Here is a 23,299-nt window from a genome sequence, read left to right on the forward strand (position 1 = left end):
TAGCAAAGAAATAGCATTATTAATGTCTTTGATTTCCTCACCATTTCTAAAAAAATTAAATGCATTCAATTTGAACATTATGAATAGATTCTTAGCAGCTACTTGTCATCAAGTTTGTAGGCAAAGGAGCTCATGGGATAGCCAGTGTTAACATGGATAATCTCCACAGTTTAGACCAAAATAGAGCCATGATTTCCAGTAAATTTCAATTTACAGAATCAGGTTATTAATATGTTCTTCTTGTCTGACTGGCAGATGGCCATGCACCAATCACATCCAAAGTGTTCGTTTGGAGGCAGGCAGCCATTGTGGAAATGGTTTCTTGACTAAAGTCTCAATCTGCACCAGTGTCATCCTAGTTTTGCCCCTGCAACACGCTTTGCTGGGCTATTTAGATGAACACCATTCGTGCGTCTGTGCTTATTTGTCTTTTCTGGGGCATAACTATCAAAGCGTTCAATATTTCTTCACCAAACTTAGCACATAGATAGATCTGGTGGTATACTAGTACATTTTGGTAGTTTTGGAAAACTGAATAAAATATTTTTTACATTTCCATGTTCCATGATTCCAAGTTCAACTTTGACTGAATTCATTGGGTGTGCACTTTTCCGGACCAGAACTTCAGAACCGTGCACTAACTTGGCACATTGATAGATCTGGTAGTGTACTGGAATTTAGCCGTTGCAGGGCATATCAATGACTTGGTGCTTCTTGTGGAAATTAACCTGACCACTGGTCTGGAACTAAGGCCAGGTCAGGACGTTCTTGTTCATTTGCCATCAAACAAGTGACAACTGAAAGCATAGTAATTATTTTGATGCAATATATTCTGAGTACAGTAAACTACAGTTATAGCAAGCTGAAATTGAAAACTACTTTTTGTTCATTACAGTTGTAATTGTGATATGGATTTTGCCTAAAATACACATGTTGACAGGACCAAAAGGCACTTCTACCATTATTTTGTAGTTGGTTCTAAGTGTGTTGGTTAAAAGCAGTGTCAAGATGACTGCCACACATTTATGTGAAAACCTAGCTCTCACAAAGGAAAGATGTTATTGCAAGTTTGTAGATGGAGGCAGTATCTATGGTGTAAAATATTTTGGGATTTGTGTTCAATATTCATGTTCTCTTTGGATCCACAGGGTTTTACATGATGCATGATTCTTGCATATTTGATGCAACAATTTTATTAAAAACACTCAAAATATTATGATACAAGTCATTCTTCATGTAAGTTTTATGGCTGACCCTCAGAATTCAGGTCAATAAAATCAATTTGATAAACAAACAGCGATAGTTTTCTATGATGGTTTGACTTTCACAGAGCTGTTAGATTATTCCGGAGAACTCGGAGGAGCCTGTAACAGTAATCCTAGCTGTTTGAATCAACTATTCTGTAGTTGCATTAGGTGGTGTGACATACACTGTTACATAATGAGAATGATTAACGCAAATATCATGCCAGTGAAGTGCTCAGTTTGAACTTACCTTTGAAAGTGATAACAAAGTTCATAAATATTGTCAGTAAATAATCTTACATTTTTCATGCTAAACGTCTTCAGTATATATTTTTTCAGTTCCTGATAATATCTTCATGTTACAGTAAATAAATCACAAAAGCAATTATTTGTTCAGTATACAGGAGTTTGTTCTGACTTAAATTAACAGTGGAGATATTACGAACTTATATAAATCAAATGACAAAACAAGAATATTGTATGACAAAACTTTTGCTTTGGGAATTTCACAAAGACATTAAATTTTCATGACTTGCAAATATGCATATTGTGAGTCACCATGACGCCTATTGTCCAATTTGTGTAAAACCCTTGGACCAGTTTGCTGAGTTTGGATCTAGTGAAAACTGTTCTACGCAGATCTACCTTGAAATGTTTGGGAAACTTTCTTTGATACCTTTTGTCATGCGACATTTGAAGGTCCCTGGGTAGAACAGGCCTTCAGCAACCCATGCTTTCCATAAAAGGCGACCATGCTTGCCATAAGAGGCGACTAAGGGGATCGGCTGGTCTGACTCACTGACTTGGTTGACACCTCATCGGTTCCCATTTGCGCAGATCGATGCTCATGTTGTTGATCACTTGGTTGTCTGGTCCAGACTCGATTATTTACAGACCGCCACCATATAGCTGGAATGTTGCTGAGTGCGGCATAAAACTAAACTCACTCACTCACCTTTTGTCATGCACTGGTCCCTCAAAAGAGATCAAGATAGATTGAAAATCATGGAATTAATTAGTTATGTTGACATTCCCCTAATTATTTGGGAACATTTCCTTAATATTGTTTCTTTCACAAGCATACTAGATCCCAAATGAGATCAACATACACTCAAAATCACTGATTGTAATAGTCCTATTGACTCTCTCCTAAATTTGAATAAATGCATTTCTTCAGATGGTAGACTTTACCTCGGCAGAAAACACTTGACTGTCAAAGATGAAACAGCAGGTGAACATTTCCATTAATGTCACCCCAATACGTTCAAGAGAGGTAAATGCAGATTTCAGTACAGCCATCACTGTAGCCCTGTTTTTTTAATGAAATTTTTTACATGTATGTATTTTGTAGTGAGGGTTGAATGCATATGGTCAGTTTCTTGAAATAGTTCGAATGTTAACCATGATTTTACCTTTACACTTTGACCTTACTGAAAGGAAAAATGTCATGTGGGTTCAAATAACCCCAGATATAACAAATACCTGACTTTTAGAATGTGGATTCAAAACCGGGATGGGAATCAACCCTTTGAAAAGTGTAAGAGTCCGTACTTTACTGCAAAACTGAGATGTCTTATTTAACATTTGTTGCATTAAATTGCAGTGTCATTCTTAGTTCAGATAAGAGAGAGTCATGTGGTACTACTTTTTAAAATGAGCACCCTTTGTTGACCATGAGAGCCTCACCATGTCCTGGTGACTGCCAGTTCTGGGTTATCTGGGGCAATAATGATCAGATTGTGCACTTAAACAGGATATCTAGCCTGGAAAAGGTGCATTGTAAATATTCTCATTAATATTATTAATGTCGGTTATCACGCAAGTGTGTTTTTGGTTGGTTAATAAACATTGTGTTTTGGGTTGGTAAGTATCCTGCATTACGAATAAACAGTGTGTTTTGAGATGATTAATATCCTGCATTAAGAATAAACATTGTATTTAGCGAGCCTTTTATTAACCATCCCAAAACACACGAGTGTGATAACTTATTTATCATACAGTGTCATTCTTACTTTATAATTTAAAAAATGTAATGTTCCATCATACCTATGACATGACAAATATGTGATGTGTGACATCACAGGCTCAGTGACGCAATTTTCTACTGATCACTCATTTGATTATGTTGCATCATGTAGTTCCCAGTAAGCTTGTATACTAAAGAGTGTAGTATTGTTAGCAAATCTTAGTTTACGTTTGAGAAATAACAAGAAACTTGGGTGGAAGTTCAGAAACCATTCATTAACCTTTAGAACAACAAATACACTTTACTAATGTTTGCATGACGTCCTGTGCCATCCTCTCGCAAATACTGACAGTTGGTCAGGAAATTGATGTTGGTATGTTTGTAAGACTATGGATTTCTTTATTCATTTTTTAAACTACTCCATCTATCATAACCAGGCATGAATTTTCTGGCATCAAAGCACTGACAGTACTGTAAACCAAGGTCGTTTGTCCGGACGCAGTCACAGACCGTTGATGCCATGTTTGTTTACATTGTGAAAGTTGTCCCTAAAATTTCCGTATGACGTCTCTAATTTGCATCGATATCTGTGTATGACCCCAACAGATACCAAAAATATCTGTTGGCTCCATCCTGCCAAGAACACTACCCATTGTGTGATGGTGATTATGATTATTATAAATGTCGCTTTCTGATTGGCTGAGTGCTTATTTTCAGTGTGTGCCACATACAAGCGAGTAGCATTTCTATGTAGCCCGTTGGGAATGCTGAATTCATTTGGCACTTTATAGTAGTAATTCCTTGTCTCGATTAAAATTGAATCATATATGATCATGCTGCTCGGGGAACATGAACAAACATCGAGGGTACATCAACCCATGTTCTCCTTGTGAACAGTGAACAACATATAATGTCCATTGTAAAGGCATGGGTTGTAAGTCAATCTGGGAAATGTGGTGACACTCTATTGTCTATATTGTTATTAAACAAATATTTAACAAGGTTTGCTGAAACGAAAACAAGCAGTGAGGTACATGAGCCAAAGGTTACTCTTGCACCAGTCGTTACTGCAGCTTGTGTGAAGCAACAATGCCATTATGTGAGATCATTATGAGTTCACACTGACCTTGTGCAATAGCTACACAGTAAGTAATAAATCTGTAGTGTTGAGCAGCCACTAACTGTGTATAACATAAGCCTGCAGGAATGTTTATTTGGATCCTGTCCAACAACTTCATATTTTACAAAGGCCATTATATTTTATTCAACTACCATTCCTTGAATATTTTACCATTGGGCCTTTGTCGTCCATGAAACTGAAACGCTAATGCCATTGATAATGTGAAGTGAGTGGTTTCCAATTTTCCTTCCCATAAGCAATATTTATGCCGATTGATGCATTGTTAAACATTACAGTAGAAGAGTAATGTCAATATCACACATTTTGTGTAACTGATACTAGAGTTGTCTTTAGCCTGTATACCACTGCTCTTTGTTTTTGAAGAAACTGGTGGGAAGTATGTGTATTTCTTGTCACTAATGCAGATAGGAATCAATGCAGCACAATAATTTCACAACCATGTGTGTAATATGATGCCTCTATTCATTATGTATTGAAATGAGAGTTGAAGACATTATTTTGATCAAACACAAGTGCTTCTAGTAAATATTTCATCAGAAGTACCAGAAGTTAAAATGTCTGAGCTGAGGGAGGAGATTTGAGGATGGATGTATTACTAAGAAATATCTTGTCCATTATTTCGACAGCGTCCTAGAGTATGAAGAGTTTCAATACATGTATTTGGTATAACTGAACTGTCCAGAAAATGCATGTTTGAATCTTGTAGAACTGTGTATTAATACCATTTTGAGGCTCTTGGTGATACACATTATCTTTTCACCTTAATTATTTGTCATGGTAGTCATATTACGTTGGTTTACATCGCAGCAAGAAATGAGTTATCATGTTGCAGTATTTACCCCTTTATTGGACCTATGAAACTTCCAAACAGAAGTATTTTTAGTACACATCGAAAAAGGGGATACTTTTCCCAACATCACTTTCTGAATCAGTACATGAGTAAATGTGTTGAACAAATGTTCTGCACATTTACTATTGATCAGGTAACTGGTCATTTTGGTGTTGTAAACTGTGATGCTGATTGTTCAAACTAACATCTACAAACTGTCAGTTTAGTCACATCAGCCAGCTGTGAAAAATAAATGTGTCAGCTTGTTACCTTAGCAAATAGCATGACCATTGCCACACACTTTTTTCAGCCATTTACGAACATTCTTTCATGTATAGTTACAGACATAAAGGTCACTAGGTATTCTGCCTGTCATATCTGACTCAACACAAATTAGGAAGTTGTGTGTGTATATATTCGTACAGCAGACAGTCCAGATATTTATAGTACCACTCACTGCTTGAGCTTTCTTTGCTGTGCAAAGTGGTAAGTTTTCACCTATTCAGATTAATGAAGGTCCTTTTTGTTTGCATATTGGGCAACACTGAGAAACATTACTTTTGTTTGAAGATAATGACCGGCTAAAATCTCATTGGAAATATTTTATTCTGACAGGTTTGCATTTTTTGTTATACATTTAGCCTTTGGCCTGCTGAATTAATTTCAGCATAAGGCATTGTAAAGAGGGCGGGTGATTTCCAACAGTCATTGTGTCATTAAAAAGGTGACAAGTGAAACAATATTTTGAACATTGAATATGGATAGAAAAATGAACATAATTATCAAAACATTTCGTAATATTTACAAACACACAAGGGTTAAGTACCGAGATGAACTAAAAAACTGTAAATATTTGTGAAGTTCCCTGAATTACAGGATGGTAGGTGGAATGAGTTTGGCATCAGGCATCTGTTTAAATCGTGAAATAAGCACTTGCCTTCATGTAGCAGTTCTCCAGTATCTCAAATATAACTGAGTTAATATTCATATTTTTTCATTGGGTGGCACCAACACTAAGGCAAATTATGAAATATAACAGGAAAATACGGTATGAAAATTGTCAAAATACATTGGTATTTTCAAGGTCATTGTGCCAATATGCTCAAATGACTATATTTATTTATTATGGTTTATTTTAATGTGTCATGCTATAAAAAAATGCAGGACATAATAACGGACAATCAGATGCTGCAACTCAGGTTTCAGGGGGATTGTTTCCATATGTTCCATACTCAGTCAGATTTACCTGTCTTGTACTGCAGACAGATTAGAATCAAACATGGTGCGCTTCACTGGACATGACTTCAAATGTTGTTATTTAGATCCCAGTGAAGTTGCTATTTCTATCGTTTATGTGTTATCGATCAAAAGCGGATGATCTCCATAGTGGATGGGTGTTAGCTTGATATTTTCACTTTATTAGAATGATAAATAAACGATCAGAAACATTGCACTTGTTCATGACAGTGTTCAGGCAATGATTGCCAGATGTGATGTCACTCACTGGGGGACGTCATCAGATTCGTTCCCTTATTTCAGAAATGCAGTTATTACGTTTGCATCACTGTAGTTGGTTATAACTTTTAGAAAAAACAAAAAATGTAATCATGATAAATCATACTGGATAACATCATGGTTTAGGCGATAAAATTTGCAATTTCCATGCCAGTTTGACCTTCACTGCCCCTGTGACCCGGAAGTGGTAGTTCTGATTTGTATTTGTCAACACAAAATGGAAGTTCATCAGTATCATTTGCTTAAATATGGATTAGACGAAATCAAGCATGTTGATCGCTTTAAAAATGCTCATGATATTATCATTGATTGTAGATAATAGTATTATGGAGAAAATTGTACAATATCTTGAATTATTTTCTGCCCTACACTAATAACATTTTCATATCAAGCAGCAAGGGACAGCCCAAGCTAACCAGCTGTTGACAGGCTAGTGAAAGTAGCGAAATGTGTTTGAATGAATTTCTTTATATGCTGGTGTAATATGATAGAACATTTGAAAAATGAAATATTGTCAACTATTACGTTTCAAATAAATATATATGTCCTATATGCAAGTGAATAAATACTAAAATAAATAATTCAAGAACAAATACAACCAATGCACAAAATTTAAGCTTAATGTTTGGTTATTAATGTACAAAGATTGATTGCGCCTGTGCCCCAAGTACATGTGCACAAAATTGATGACTTATCTTCCTGCCCAGAACAAAATTTGTGACGCCCCTACCCCTCTTACAAAATCCCTCTCACACACGCATGTGCGCGTGCACACACATGCACGCATGCACACACGCACGCACACACACACACAACTAAATTGTGAACAGTCCCTAAACATATATACATTTGTTTTGCATGAAATATTTTTTGGAGGTACTTGTTTTCACAACAACTACGAAGATAAAGGTAGTAACATCTACTGGACATGTTGAATGAAGTTTTCATTCATGGAGACCTGGGTAGCACTGAATTTCATGATTTACTAAGGAATGGAACCCTTCAAAGCATGGTAGAGGGCAAATGTAAACATTGCAGATCTTGCAAGTGAAGGTGGTCTGATGTCCTTTGGCAAACCACACATTCATTGCACAAGATCTTTCTTTTAGGGGTTTTATCCTCAGTCATACCTGAGAAATGGCGAGCTGTCAGTCTGGCAAGACACTCCAGGATGGCCAAAGGACATCCAGATCGTGCTCTACCCTGTCGCTCATAATCGTTGAGGCACCTGGTTGCAATGGCCAGTCTGAACTTTACAGAACTTACTCTCATACCTGTGTTTGCAGCTTTGAAGATTATCAACGGCTTACTAAATGAAACTTACATAAGGTACAAAAACACCTGTTTCCAATACTTAAACACCTGTGGAGCACCAAGAAGTACTTCAACTGCTTATCTGCCTGGTCCACACCTCCCACGTGCTGACTATATAGCTGAACTGCTTTTGGTTTTCTTACCTCTCTCAATCTGTTTTGTGATGCCCAAGATCTTACTCTTTTAAGAAAACAAGAACCATTGTGAATGCTGGTCAAAAGGTTTACTTTTCTTTTATCAGTCCATGTAATATACAAGAATTCATTATTCTTACATAAATGTGGATCATCACCAGCCTTTGGTTTTGCATCCTTGACAGGCTGTGGTGCATCCAGTTTGGAGGCCCTCAGTGTGCCACATGCACCAGTCTGGTTTTCACTTTGTTCCTGGAATAGAGAAGGAGATGTGAAAAAGTTGTCCATGTACACATGGTGACCCATACCATACAGATTCTGACACAGTGATGTAACAACCTCGTACATCAAACTACTTGCTCTCCCTCCATCCTGCCTGCCTGTGTATACATGCCAGTTCCACATGTACCCAGTCATACTGTCTGCCAGACTCCATGACTTGATACTCCGCTTGTGCGGTTTATTTGGCATATACTACAGCAAACCAGATTGTTCCTTGAAAGGAATCACTCTTGTCCACTGTTACCTCCCTGCTTGGGTGGAAGTGCCTCTGCCATCCTGGAACAAATGTTTTCATGACAGGTCTTATTTTGAAAAGTTGTCATGCCTTGGATCCTCTTTGGGAAAATGTTTGGCATTGTCATATATGTGGAAAGACAAAAGTATTGCTAATCTATCCCTTGCCATGATAGCTTTGGACTTTTCACATTTGCATAGAGGGTCAACTGACCAGATTACCAGATTAACATGATTGTTCCTTTGACAAGCCCATCACTAAAAGGATAGAAATAAAAGCCCTCATTTCGGAGGTACTAACCAGTTTCCATTTCTTGGCATGTGAATGTACTTACAAAGTGTCCATCTTTTCAGTTATAAAGTGTGCTGCATACCTGTTCGTTTCAGTGACAAGGAAATCAAACACTTCATCACTGAAAAAAAGTGAAAAAGGATCATACTCACTCAAATTTTCAACTGTACTTCTTGGCCCAGAACAATCAACAAAATCTCATACCCATGGTGTTTCACTCACTTCGATTCAGAAGTCCTCTAAACATTCTTCTTCAGCGTTCCCAATGTCCAAATTATCAACTTCTTCTAAATCCATGTCCTCAAACCCGAAAAAGTCTTCGCTATCCAAGTTTCTGAAAAGTTTGTGAAAATATGCATTTCACTGAAATACAGAAAATATCAAGATTGAGGAAGATTTCTGTGAACCATGACTACCCAGGTCAGTGAAAAGTAAATAAGTGAGGATGTTTACAACTGATAATTACATCATATCCTGATTATTTGGCGGGAAAATAATACAGGAACTTTCTTGAAGGCACCCATCATAGTTAGGCATGATGGTCTGGTTTCCACAATCGCAGAAAAAAATGCAAGTATTTCAATATGTTTTAGATATATGTAACAATTTGTCTTTGCAACCTGTAGCTGTTATTGCGTTGAACCTATGGTTTAGGTTTTATCAATAGTTATTATTATCTTAGATATGTGATTATGTGTGAAAGTGATTTAACAACAAATTGGACCCTTGAAGGTCCCAGGGTGGCAACCCATGCTTGCCACAAGAGGTAACTGCTTGTCATAAGAGGCGACTAACAGGATTGGATGGTCAGGCTTGCTGACTTGGTTAACACGTCATCGGTTCCCAGTTGTGCAGACCGATACTCATGCTGTTGGTCACTGGACTGTCTTGTCCAGACTCGATTATTTACAGGCTGCCACCATATGGCAGGAAGGTTGCTGAGTGCAGCGTAAAACTAAATTCTCTCACAAACTCATACCCATCAACAGCTGGTCATTGCTGATGTTTTCACGACTTATATCCCAAAAAAAACCCATACCATTTGTTTAAATATTAGGCTTTATTTCAAAAACTTGATTAATATGTGTATCTGAAATCTGAAAACGAAATTAAAGTTCTAAAATGACGAAAAACAGATTTGTGAAACATTTTGATGTGATTGTTTACTACCGTTGCCATGATCATTTCCATGTCAGTCAGTCAATGATGTAACAACCCATAAAGATTTGGTGTATAATATCGTTTCCTAGAGTGGTTGTTTTTTCCAAAATAAGTTTGATTATTGATTTTATATTATAGAAGAATAAAAGATTTTGATGAATTGAAAAACAATGATAACATTTGGATGAAAATATCAGACTGTATCAGTGTATGTGGCTGAATGTGAAGCGCCTAGTGTAAACAATGGCCTTTGTGGGAGCCTGTGTACCAGTAAAACTAGCTAATACATTTTTAATTCGCAGGTGTTTCATTTTGAGGTACATAAACTTCTTAAACTTGATAAATTTAGAAAGCTGAGAATTTATTCATTCCTTACATAATTCAGATCACAGGTAATTTGTATTTGGTAAATAGTAGTTGCAAGTTATGTTTAAGGATGTCATTAGGTTACTGTTCTGTCGGATGGGTTCGATGGCAGCATTGACAGGATTAAGAACTGCACGTGCAACAGTGTTAAGCCATATAATATGAACATGTTAATTTCAGATAATTTTTTTTTTTTTTTTTTTTAAAGGAACCAGTCGTTTGTTGGGTAGGGTAGGTCAAACAAAATGTTGTAGGTGGGTGCTCATATAGCATCATTCAAATTCAAACATACGTGTTAGGTTGATTGTGATAAAGATGGACATTTTAAAATGGAATTTAAAATGCTTTTGTCTTTTGAGGAGGGTCATAAGAATATATGTTTGAGGACATAGGGTCATTAAAACATATATATCCACATGCATCAAAACCCCATAATAGTTTAAAAGAAAAACCTTTGGAGACCTTGATATAATACACTGTACATATGAAGTTTTACTTCCTTATTAAGTATTTAATAGTCTTCTTAGAAGATCCTGACAGAACACAATGGGTTAACAGTCAGGTGGCCTAGCTCCAGTGCTGTACTGTGAAGCCAATGGATGTATTGTGATTCTTTCCTTTTAAGAAGCAAGTCTAAGGATGCCAGTTTGTAATAGGGACATGTATTCTCTAGAAATTATCATGTGAACTATTAATTATTGCTTGGAGGCTTGTGCAAGTCTGCGGTACGGGTGAATGTAAATTGGCTTTCTAGTGGTCAGTTTGTGAGTTGGAGTTTTGTTAGTGCTTTTTACACTAGTTTTTAAAACAATTTATGCCAATTATGCTATCAAAGAAGCAAACACTCATCTAAAATAAACATACAAAAGATATTAATCTATCTTCTGTGTATTATTTTCAAGAACAACAGATCAGCAAAGTGCCCACAGTTTGTAGATATTTACGACTTGCAAAATAGTGGAATGTATGCTATTCTAAATCTCCCATGTGTGTTGAAACTAGGGTTTGTAGTTGAAGTATAAAAAGTATGTTTGCAGTGGCCACATTGGCTGGTTGACACTATGACTTGTTTGACATCAGCTGTTTGTGTTCATCTGTTATCTCTTCTTCAACCATGTCTCATTGGATATAGATAATCTTTCCACAGATAGGTTTCCACAGATAGGTCATTTAACTAGGATAGTGAATTACTGGGATGTTCATGTGACCAATAGGGTTAACAGCACTTTATAGGTAAAATATGACATTATCTACATCAGTCAAAGAGAACTGTCCCATGAAGGATCTTTGGAGGATTACACTCAGAAGGGTTGTATTTTGTTGGGAGTTGTTCAGAGGAAATAGCATTTTTACACCATCTCACTGACTGTCTCACCTAAAAGTTAACCGAAATATAGCTAATTTCTTTTAACTGCCCTCCAACATCACTGTCAGTTTTATGTAGGCCCAGAAATAGCCATGTTTCATTCTGATTTCCAGTGAAGGTTGGTGATGGGTCAGTTGATAAATCATGTTCCAAATATTCATTTTGATTTAGGTGATTTCAGTTGTACTTCGGTTTAATCTCTCTCCTTGTTCAGCTACATAACAGTCTAAGGGGTGAAGGATTGGACTAGTCTAACAACATCGGTGCAATATTTAAGCCCAGTTGGTTTGAGATGTGGTAATTTTGCTGCAGTAGTGCTAATAGATGGGTAACATATCACCCCACTATAATGAAAGGGTCTTTTGTTGTTTGTGAACAATGGATAATTGATTAATGATTAACAAAGAAAAGTGTCTGAATAAAGACCTAGCTCACAATTTGTAGACCATGAAATATTTTGTAATATTGCTAACCAAGACACCAAATATGATTATTTTCAAGGCTCTTCTTCAAAATATTTCATAAATTACCTGTGTGTTTTTTTTATTGAACTTTGAAAAGGGAATTGTCAAACTCTATTTGTTGAAGTTTATAGTATACTATAGTAAATTGTTTACTGTGGCATATTATTTATGTTAATCATAACAAGTGAAACTGCTAGTTTTAAGAGATTATTTATGAAGAATCGAAACATGAAACAGGAAATTTAAACAGGAAATAACAGAGATAAGTATTGTTCTTGTTGTGTGCATCTCAGAGACTAATATATAGTCTGGTATTATATTTCGGAGAAATTGAAACTTGATGCAAAGCATGTGAAATACTGTTTTTTCTTTGTCAGAAGTGTTGATACCACAAAACGTGTTTATCCAGTCATAACATAGTACACCAGCACAAGTGAGCTTCTGTAGCTCCAGTTGAACATAGCTATCAGAAAGTAATTTGTGTATATACACGTGAGAAGAATCTAAACAAAAAGTGGAAATCTGCAATAGCATTACTAGGTCAGCCATCCTTACTTTCCTTATCAACAGATAAATGCAAGGAGATCCGTTTCAAGTGTGCCATTGGCTTTTTTCATACACTTTGCCAACGATGTGTGTATCCAACGTTTAGCTGATTGTGGGAAATATCAGTGATTTATCACCACTTGACTGATGGACTGTACCCACCAGGGAATGGCCTGCATGTTGTATTGTAACAGTTTCCTGTATGCCTCTTAGCATGGCCACAGTTGAGTGACTTCTTAAGTAGTTTTACCAGTGCCAACTAGCATGAGTTGTCTAGTTAGGTCAGGCGAACAGCTTGCCCTCAGTCACAGGGACCTTGCTAGCTCGCACTGTTTACACTCAGGCTGTAGCTAGGCAAACACCAGCACAGCCGAGAGCAAGCTACATGCATACAGACAGTCTATCTGTTTCTTATTGATCTTCTGTACACCTAGCCATTGGTGAGAAGTACAAGCCAGGTGACAGGCTACCTGCCATTTACCTGTGTGTCTGTCTACCTGTACTGACAAGGTTCTGGTATACCTGAGATGTACCTGATACCTTGCCAGCACAGAACAAACAGGAAGTGCAGTACTGACGCGCCAGTCGCTGTCGATCAGTTTGGGATACTCTCTCCATGAATGGACTTCGTATGTGGATGTTTTCGCAGAAGACAAGCAAGTAGGTCACTGAATGTGGTTAATATGTCAGCTGTTCTCCCTTTTGTTATCCTTATGGGTTAAATGTCCTTTCCAAGCTAGCTAAGAATCTCTTGTTTGTCCTGGGAAACAATTAGATACGCAGTTTTGTTGTGTCATGTCTGAGTGTGATCCTGTCTGACTATTTTGTTGTTATTAGCTTCGACAGGCAGGTCTCGGTAGTTAATACTACATTGTACTGCTTCAGTAATCATGGATCGGATTAATGAGGCAAGTAGAGGCCAGTGTGTTGGTCTGTCCTGGGTTGTTTAGTTCAGATTTAGTTTGTATACCTATTTGTGAGTCATCTGAAGACGTTAGGGAAATCTTTACTGATTGATCTGTCCTACCTTTCTGCCTGTCTCAAGGCTACAACACTGTGTCTCCATATTCGCGTCTCTTCATATGAGCGTGTTAGATGTGATATTGAACACATTGTCAGTGACAAAATAGAAGTCATTTGAATGTTTCTTACCACACTCAGGCTTCTAAATCAGGATTTTGCCATGTCCAAACAGTATTATGTGTACTTAGAATGTTAATGTGTTTGCTCATTTGTACTGCAGAAAGGAGCTGTCATGACTTGATCAACTTGTGCTTTTTTTCAATCTTCATCTGACATGTCTCATCAGTTGACAGCACGAAAGATTATATTTAAGATATAGTACTACCCAGTGAGTTGTTCTGACAACTTTCAAGTAATCGACATTTATTTTTATTACCTTCCTCTTTCATTGTAGGTCACCATGAGTCAGTATTGTAGGGTTAAATGTGGTATAATTGACTTCAGCTGTATTTCAACAACCACCTGTCCTCACTGTGGCTGATTGTGAGGACATTCAAAGCATCTGTGTATGACATGGGTTTTGTCTTCAGGAAACACATTAGTCCTCAAGTATATTGGGTTTTTCAATGGCTGTCCCAGTAGTTCAGTTTGGACGGAAATAGAGTGATCTGCATGGCTGTTGCTAATGATAAAATCTCCAACCTCCTTATGTTTGGAGCCCAAAGCAAATCAGTGAGACAGTCAAGAGTTTGGTGAAGAACAGCAATTATTACATGATGTACATGTGAATTCTGTCTTTGAAGTTCTTCTGCTAGGCCCAGAATTGATTATGGACATATGACATTTGAAATCCACTCAGAGCTCAGTCTTGCGTAATACATCACAGTGTCAGAGCAGTTAATGCAGTTAAGGTTGTAATTAACAGTCGCCTCTGAAATTGTCATGGCATTGTGTCTTCTATCTTTTATTATAGCCAAGCTTTTAGTCCAGATAGTTATTATTTGATGTTCAAGATAAGTACCTCCTGCCATCCTTTGTGTGTGAAACTTGACAGTCGTTGATCTATGTTGTTTGTGTCAGTAAATGCTAAATATAGAGTCTTTGTCTTCCATTCTTATTGTCTAGCTTTCAACTTCTGACCTTTTCCTGTAACATAGGTGAAAATGAATATATCAACTTCTGTTATTGTCATAATCAATTTCTAATGTGAAACAGCAATATGTCTGTCACAACTAACTCATTTTCTTCCTTGATATTTTAGAGCTAATGATTCAGCAGCCCAGCTCAGCTATATTAAAGCTTTCATCACACAACTGATTAATGTTATTTGTAGGTTTCATTTTCCAATTCCTAGATCTGTGCTTGGTTGTATTCTAGACAACAGTTTTTTGGTCTGGATCGGATGGGATTATATTAGATATCTGATTCTGTTACTAGTATTGATACACCTAGTGGGGAGTCCAGGCTAGAAGAGAATTTGCAGTAACCTATACCTGTTTTACTAGAATCCCAACAGGGAATTTACCCAAGTGTGTTGTTGGCATATGATGGAAGCATGGAAATAATTATCTGGACTTGACAATCTGGTGACTGAAGTTCTGAGTAATGATCCATGCTGTTAAGGTACACTGGCACGCTTTTACATTATGTAACCTTTAATGGCCAGTTTGAGGACTACTTCTAATCAAGGAAACACAAGGAAGTCTTGCAACCAGTTAATAGTTTCACATGTTACTATGACAGATGTACGTGACCTTGTTTCAAAGTCATGTAGGAGGCATTTAGTATGTTATGTATTTGGGTCATGTAAAAACTCAGACATTTTTGTCTTTGTAATGAAGCAGGGCCTTGACTCCACCAGTTGACATTGTGGCCTAGTTAAAGGTGAGGTAGGACTTTCTCCCATATTCAGATCAAATACTTTATCTGACTATATGAAAGTAAAGTGAACTTTTGTCATGGCCTGCTTGTTGGCTGTAGGTCAGTAATTGATTTGTCTGTAAACATTTTCTGCTTAGACACTTCACATACACCAATGAATTACTCGGGTTGGAATCTTATTTTCAATATTGCTGACAGAACAATTACATAGCTCATTTTGTTCTGAAGTAAAGACGTTTCATGTATATGTAGCTGGTATTTGAGGTCAGTGCAATGGTTTCATCTGTCTCTTTATCTATTATTTTGAATTTTGATCTTGATTTGCTTTTGCCTTTTGACCTTGCCTGAAAGTGCTGACCAAAATGAGATAGTAGTAACTAAACAAAAACGTCCTTGTTTATGCAACTGGTGTTAACATTAATGGAACCTTTAGAACAGAACATGCTAACCATTTTACCAAACGCTTGGTGTCATCTCTGCAATCAGTTCATTTAGTTCTCACCATTATTCAGAAACCCAAGGCTTATGACACGGTGCAGTTGACATTTATAAAAACAGTAGACATCATCTCTCGGAACTTACAAAGAAATGAAGCTAAACTTTTCACATGGTCGTTCCCATCAGTGACATCTGACTTTGTTCCAGAAGGTTGGTTCAATTCCCTTAGTTATACCAAAAAAATTATACAATGTAACTTGCTGTCATTCAGCATTCCCTCCAGCATGGAATCGTCACTTGGAGTGAATAGCATGTCCATGTTTTACAATAACGTGGTATCTCAGTTGGCAATAAAAAACTGGCTCAAGTTTAGACTTCACAAGTAACCACACACACACAAGCGCTTAGATGTGGCTATGAAAGTGACACAGGGAATGGAATAGTTTTCAACACTGCATTCAACCCAGTTTCAAGTAACTTGCCAACCTTGTGATATTTTATTCCCTGTTAATATCTTAGGTATTTCACCAGTCTGCAAACTGATATCATTTTAATCAGCCATAAGTGAATTCTGAAAGGGCAGCTTCCAGTTCTACCTTTTCATATTTAGAGAACTTTTTGTATCAATGTGAAACAGATATTTCCAAGAATTTGATTTGATTTGTGAATGATGAAGGTACATAACTTGGTCCCTCAGGCCTCTCGTATATGAATTTATTAGGATGCTGCAGATGACAGTATCTGTCTGATGTGTGTCCTAGTGTCATATCAATAACAGAATATGTGACAGAAAGCATTCCATCATGGAACCATTCAACAGAACACCTTCATCATTTACAGCTGTCTGTGCAATCAATCTATGTTAGTATACCTCCACATCTTCAGTTCTTAATGAGTAATATGTAGCAGCAACCAATATGCACATATCAGAACATGAAAGTTTATGTGACTTTGTTGTGTCATACTTTACAGTATCATTGTCATTGTGTCAAGATGAATTGTGTCAGTTTTGAAGTGCAAAGGAAAGGGGAACAACTTTCTCAACTTCCACTCATTCCTCAAGCAACAGGCCAAGTCCAGTGTGAAAGTGTGCTTCCTTACTGAAATTAATACTCTGTTGGCTAAAATTCAGTCATATTTTAAGGAATTGTTCAGAAATAATTCACTACTATACCATGTTGAATTATCACATCTAGATACTGAACAGGTTCCCAATCCAATGTTTAGTAACCCAAGTCGTGAAACCCACACTGGCTGCTTGGGCAGGTGATACTAACAGAGCATCAGATACCCATGTAGTGTATTTAGTCTCATCTCAACCATCTAACATCTTTCCCTCTTCCCATTAAGTTCTACCCATGAATAATTCTAGCCTTCGGTTCTCAGCACATCATTTAGTACTGTTTCAGATCAGATCATTCTAAATTAGACTAATGTTACATATGACATACCATAATGTCATCTTGTCATAGCTGTCAGTTCCATGTGATCTTTCAAGCTCTGTTAAAAGGTAGAACAATAGCTTTTCGTATGGTAGGAAACACAGCATAGCATATTAGATATCACATAATGTCATGAAACATTGTCAGTGGGTGGCAGATGTTTTATTCACATTAATGTCTGAGTTGAAATGTCAAATCTCAGAGCTAGTGTCACCTGATTTCAAGACTAATCATTGTGATATATCTGAAACACTGATGTTTTACTTTCAGACATCTTTGCTGTTGTCTGGATAATGTGAATCTTAACAGATTGTATCCAAGTTACATGAAATATGTACACCATGAGTCATTTTTTGAGTTTTAGATATGTACAAAGTAAAACCCTTTTTAATCTTAGCTGCTATTGTATAATGATGGGATTTAGGTGTATAGGATGAATATTTTCAGGTCAGCCATGTATGTTTCTTAGAGAAGGCATGTTTCATAACAAATGTGTTCTCCGTGTCGACAGTGAAATGTAGGTCAGGTAATTGAAGTGGTTGAGAAACAGCCTGGTAGTGATTGTGAGAGGTATACAAGTGTTAGCTCAAGTCATAACACATTTCTGTGTTACAGAACCAGAATGCTAGAAAGAAGTCTCAACAATAGCTCCCACTTGCAAAACAGTGCTGGGACTGTTTTTACCACTGTAGTGTCAGTGCATGTCATGACCAATTTATCATATATCTTTCCTTTCTCTTAATTTATTCCAAAAATAACTGACGATGAGGAGAGGTGCAAAAAACACTGACAAAATTTATTTCAGCAATCATATTTTTTGTATTGTTCTGTATTCTATATATTTTGGGATGGAAATGTCATTGTTTTGTTTATACGTGAAATGTTTGCAAGAACAAGCTGAATAAAGCAAATGTAGACAAATGTCAGAGTTGAGTGGGAAAAGGTCACCAAACATGATCATTTTGTTGTTTTATTTTGGGTTTAATCCCTTTGTGGAAAATGTCTTCAAAGTGACAGGTGGCTCAGCGAACAAGTAATTAAATTGGTCAGGCTTTGTTGATGGTACATTATGAAGTTACCCATCTATTCTGGCCTAAATAGGATAAACATCAAATACAGTGCCTCATCAGTAGTCCTGAAAGTGTTCTTGCCAGCACTATGTTTGCAAACGCTACTTGATTTTGAATTCGTCAACATTAGGGTAAATTGATTTGATACTTGTTTGTGATACTTGTCATTTCCAGGAAAATACTTTAAAAGTGAAAATCAATGTAGTTAAGGAACGAAAAATACCTTGTTTGTAATTTGCCCGGTGTAGGATTGTTTTCAATCATGTATTCAGCCATAATTCTCAAATTTTTCTATGCTGGATGGAGAACTGCCTGTTAATGAGATTAAACAAGTAGTCATTGTGTTACTTAACTCTTTCACTGATATATTGTCTGGTGTGTTCTTGTGTACTTCTGCTCCATGCTGTTCCTTAGCTGTTGTATCAGCCAAGGATTGATTATGATGATATAGATTAAAAATAATATATAGGAAATGTCAACCTCAAAGACTGACATAGTTTCTCTTTGAATTTATTGAATTGCAGTTTTTATATTTGACAGGTATTGAGAACATGGTATTGCCATTGACTTCCAACAGCAGACTTTGAAAATTCATTTTGTGAAAGGGTTGTGCAGTTGACTAATGGTTAAAAGCATCACAGTCAGAAGACCCTTCATGCACAATTGACCCGTGAAGGTCCCTGGGTAGAATAGGTCTTCAGCAACCCTTGCTTGCCATAAAAGGTGACTATACTTGTCGTAAGAGGCGACTAATGGGATCGGGTGGTCAGACTCGCTGACTTGGTTGACACATGTCATCGGTTCCCAATTGCGCAGATCGATGCGCATGTTGTTAATCACTGGATTGTCTGGTCCAGGCTTGATTATTTACAGACCGTCACCATATAGCTGGAATATTGCTGAGTGTGGCGTAAAACTAATCTCACTCACTCACGGACAATTTGTGAAGCCTATGCTGTTTCTCCACTGTGACATAGATGGATAGTCTTAAAAATGGCATAAAACAATACTCATTCACTCACTGTTTGTAATTAGTGTCATTTAATGGTTGATAATGGTTCATTATCTTCTAAATGTTTTCGTGATTCTCTTTGTCATAAGAACATGACTTGCAGACAGGTTGTCAGGTTCCCCTGAGTGAAAATCAGATATTGTGTCATGTTTGAAATGTTCATTTAAAACTTGACAGACTAGCCTTGCCCTAAGTTATGAAATGTTTGTTTGTGTTAAACAGATCATCACACCTATTATGTCATGCTAAAAGCAGTGATTGTTTTTCCTGCTTCTGAAATCTGATATCGTATTATAGTTCAACAGTCTGAAGTCCAAGTCTAGATGTTTTTTGGTTTGTTGTGTCTGCTCAGTCCATATTGTGAAAATGACCATGCATGCCCTACTTCTCATTGCCAGTTCGCATTATTTTCACACTTATTGATTTCTTTGTCCTGATGATTTGTTTTTGTAATTATGTAATACATGTTAAATGATTACTTACGTAATGGTAATTTTACAAGCGGCCATGTCATCAGGACGTATTCGTGATATAATCAGTTTGTAGACAACCAAGTGTATAATCATCATCAAGATTTAATGAATTTTTGTTCAATCAGATTCTAGATAATAAGCATTCCCAAAGGTCATTACATTGATGATATAGGGAAGGGTCCTTCTTGTCACACAGATAGAAAGTTTTTAATAGTTACAAATGTTAGACCATATATTCACTCAAGAGGACCTTGCATTGCACAAACAGTGATGAACATGTTACATGATATTGTTTCATCCACAAATGTCTAGTCTCAGATGGTGACATAACATAACAACTAGTCCATGAAATTAACATATTGTACAGACAATAACCCAGATAATGCATTATCTTATCTTATAGTTAAAAAAGAGTCAATTATAGTGAAAAGGAGCCCTGGGACTTCCTTCATTTTGAACTTTGGAAATCTTGATTTATCACACGTTCTTGACTTGCTTGGACTTTCTTGGATGTATTTGTTTCAGGGTCTAGATGACAAGTCAATGGTGACAATAACATTATCTTATCATTATTTTGAAGTTGACAGACCATCACATGAGGGATGAAGCCAGAATCATATCTGATGATGACACATCGTCATATCCGGTCAATGTGAAATTATTGTTCCCAGATAAGCAATTTTATCTCACCATGAGCATTATAGCAGTGAGGGTTTGGCTTGACATCAAGAACTGCTGTGCAGTGATTCTGTGCTCTGTAACTATTGATATCTTTAACATGCACATATAAATAATGTTTGGCTGATATATGTCATGGACACTATAAAGTAACATGTTTGGGTAACTGTAAATGATAGCAGTTCAGTTGTTTCTCCTCATGCAACAAAGATTGAGTAGTGACTGGTTGGGAACTCTATTCAGCTGTCACAAAATGTTATTTCTGTCTCCACATCATTTTCACACATTAAAAATTTAGAGATGATGTGGAAAAGTTGATGCTCCCTAACCAAGAACCAAGAGATGTCTTGGTGCCCTTCATTATTTGGATATTTCTAATTAGGTATATTTCTTATATCAAGGGAATCAGAATACAATGTGGTATCCCAAAGCGAGCTCAATTCGACATTCTGGTGATTTCGACGATTGCATTGCCAGCGCTAGATCGAGGAAGTACGTGCGCGATCAGAGTCCACAAACAGTTTCATCGGTAGGGCGGATGCCCAGTTCCAGTCGTGAGACGTTTTATTGACAATTGAAATCAAGGAATTAAGTTATGTAAAGAGCAAATAATCAACAATATTATTTACCCTCGATCGTTAATACCCCTTAAGATGCAAAATCAATTGCCTGTATAACAAAAAATAGCAAGCAAAATTCAACAAGATCAGTCATCTGCTGGTGACAGGTTATGTATGAAACAGGAAGCCACGTGATCAAAACACTCTCTCGCAATGCGGAGAGAAAAGTATGGCTCATCGTCGAAAACACATACAAAAATACCCAGATGTGACAAGCGACTGCAATTTCGCCGATACGATGTTATAAACGCTATTTTTGTTGGAAACACATGATACTTTTTTGTGAAATAGATGAATTTTCCTTTATCACTCATGGTTAGCAAGATCAAAACTTAAAATGATATTAAAGATAAAAATTACGTTTTTGTCTTATACCGTCGAAAACCACTAACACTGGGATTCATATATATGGTATACTTCATTTTAAAAGCAGTTTCACATTCAGTGCCATGTAACTTTCTATGTAACCAGTAGGGCTGCACAGTATTACTGGTATACTAGTATATCGCAGTATGCTTTTCAAACGATATGCACTGCAGTATTATTTCTGAAAACCAGGATATTGGGTAAAGAACATTTAAAGGGCTTTTTGTGGTTATTTTTATGTTTTAAATTAAAATTATATTCAAAACATATGTTTCCTTTGTTAGTCAAATGCAAAACAGCCTATTGTAAAACTATGAATTGCATAAGAAAGAAAATAGAATCTCTGACTAAGCAAATTAATTTTTAGATTGCTGTTATCAGAACCATACGACACATATTTAGGTACTAATGTAGAAAATAGGATTGGCATGTACAATTAGTGGTTTTTCCTGTCAAAGACTGAAGTTCCCAGAAGTTCCCAATGTATCGCAATATGTATCACAATATGGGTGGCTGAATCGCATATATTGCAATACAGTCGTTTTGCCAATACACAGCCCTAGTACCCTTGATAAGATTCTGTTTGCTGCAAATAATGCTTGTTGAAAATGTTACTGATGGATTGAAGGGTCACTGACTTCGTTGATGATTGTTCATATGTTCCAGTTAGTCACTGGATTTTCTGGTCCAGACTCCATTATCTTCAGACTGCTGCCATGCTCACTCACTTACACCAGTTAGTAATTGGTTCATATCAGTTAGTGGATCGTTTGGTTCACAAAACCACTATTCAGCATACAGCTAGAATATTGCTGATTGCAGTTTTAGACAATCTTCCAGGGTTAAAGCAGTTTTCTGTGGTTAGAAGCAAATACTAACTCAAACAAATTGTATCTGTATACAGTCCAAACACTACTTGATATTCTGTCATGACTGATAACTGGGTGTTGCCCTGTCACGATGTCCTGAGGTTTGCACCTGTAGTTGTTGAACCTTGGACACTTAACAATTAACATTAGTGTTATGACACCCTTTTATACTTATTTTGTAAAATGCATGATGCAATAAAGGTAAAGGTTACAGTTGTCTCACTGGCTGACATGGGGTCAAAGAGGTCATAGTTAAATCATTTTGTCCACCTGTCAGTAAGTTAGATAACACTTGACCTCCCAGCCAACCTGGCTGTGCAGACTATGTAGGACTCAGTGACTCAACCAGCTTAACTCTGTCATGGCTGGTAGGCACATTTTTACAAGGATGGTGATAAGTTGATGTTTTTCCTCCTATTTCTTGCTGGATGTGTTTAGGTAGGTTAGCTGAACAATTGGTTGCAAACTTGCCAATGTGCTGATAAAGTGATCAGCATGAATAACAGTGGGTGATATAGATAATGTTCATATCTGCATATTGTTAGCGTCCCATATGCACAGTAAGGTCATGGTGTTCTAGATTATGTTGGTGTTCTTGTTTCCTTCTTGTAACAGTCAGTAACTGGCATAACT

The 23,299-nt window shown here is 36.8% G+C and overlaps 2 protein-coding genes across 8 annotated transcripts in view; one reads left to right on the forward strand and one right to left on the reverse strand.

The window, feature by feature from the left end:
* LOC137281258 (E3 ubiquitin-protein ligase TRIP12-like) overlaps positions 1-23,299 on the forward strand; it is a 78,547-nt gene that overhangs the window by 14,410 nt on the left and 40,838 nt on the right. For 2 of the 7 annotated variants that reach the window (XM_067812409.1, XM_067812410.1), the window contains exon 1: positions 13,411-13,514. The exons of 3 other annotated variants lie outside the window; for them this stretch is intronic. In XM_067812409.1, the coding sequence (XP_067668510.1) occupies positions 13,475-13,514 (40 nt within the window). In that variant the 5' untranslated portion in view covers positions 13,411-13,474. Of the gene's footprint in view, positions 1-13,270; positions 13,515-23,020; positions 23,105-23,299 lie in introns of those variants that run through there. 2 more of the 7 variants (XM_067812412.1, XM_067812411.1) reach the window with 2 other exon arrangements.
* On the reverse strand, positions 2,927-8,614 carry LOC137282053 (piggyBac transposable element-derived protein 4-like). Its single transcript, XM_067813802.1, has 3 exons — positions 8,058-8,614; positions 7,826-7,923; positions 2,927-2,961 (listed from the first exon to the last, which is right to left on the reverse strand). The coding sequence occupies exons 1-3, from the start codon at positions 8,612-8,614 to the stop codon at positions 2,927-2,929; spliced, it is 690 nt and encodes a 229-aa protein (XP_067669903.1).

Source organism: Haliotis asinina, chromosome 4, assembly GCF_037392515.1.
Source record: "Haliotis asinina isolate JCU_RB_2024 chromosome 4, JCU_Hal_asi_v2, whole genome shotgun sequence".
In the NCBI taxonomy this organism is placed as follows: domain Eukaryota; kingdom Metazoa; phylum Mollusca; class Gastropoda; order Lepetellida; family Haliotidae; genus Haliotis; species Haliotis asinina.

Bases quoted from the DNA above. Each gene is read 5' to 3' on its own strand.
- LOC137282053 (XM_067813802.1), bottom strand. From the start codon at position 8,614: ATGCCAAATAAACCGCACAAGCGGAGTATCAAGTCATGGAGTCTGGCA. The intron at 7,924-8,057 runs GTGTTTAAGTAT...CATTGCAACCAG, and splicing joins TACTTCTTGGTGCTCCACAG to GTGCCTCAACGATTATGAGC. The intron at 2,962-7,825 runs GTATGACTGAGG...TTATTGCCCCAG, and splicing joins GACAGCTCGCCATTTCTCAG to ATAACCCAGAACTGGCAGTC.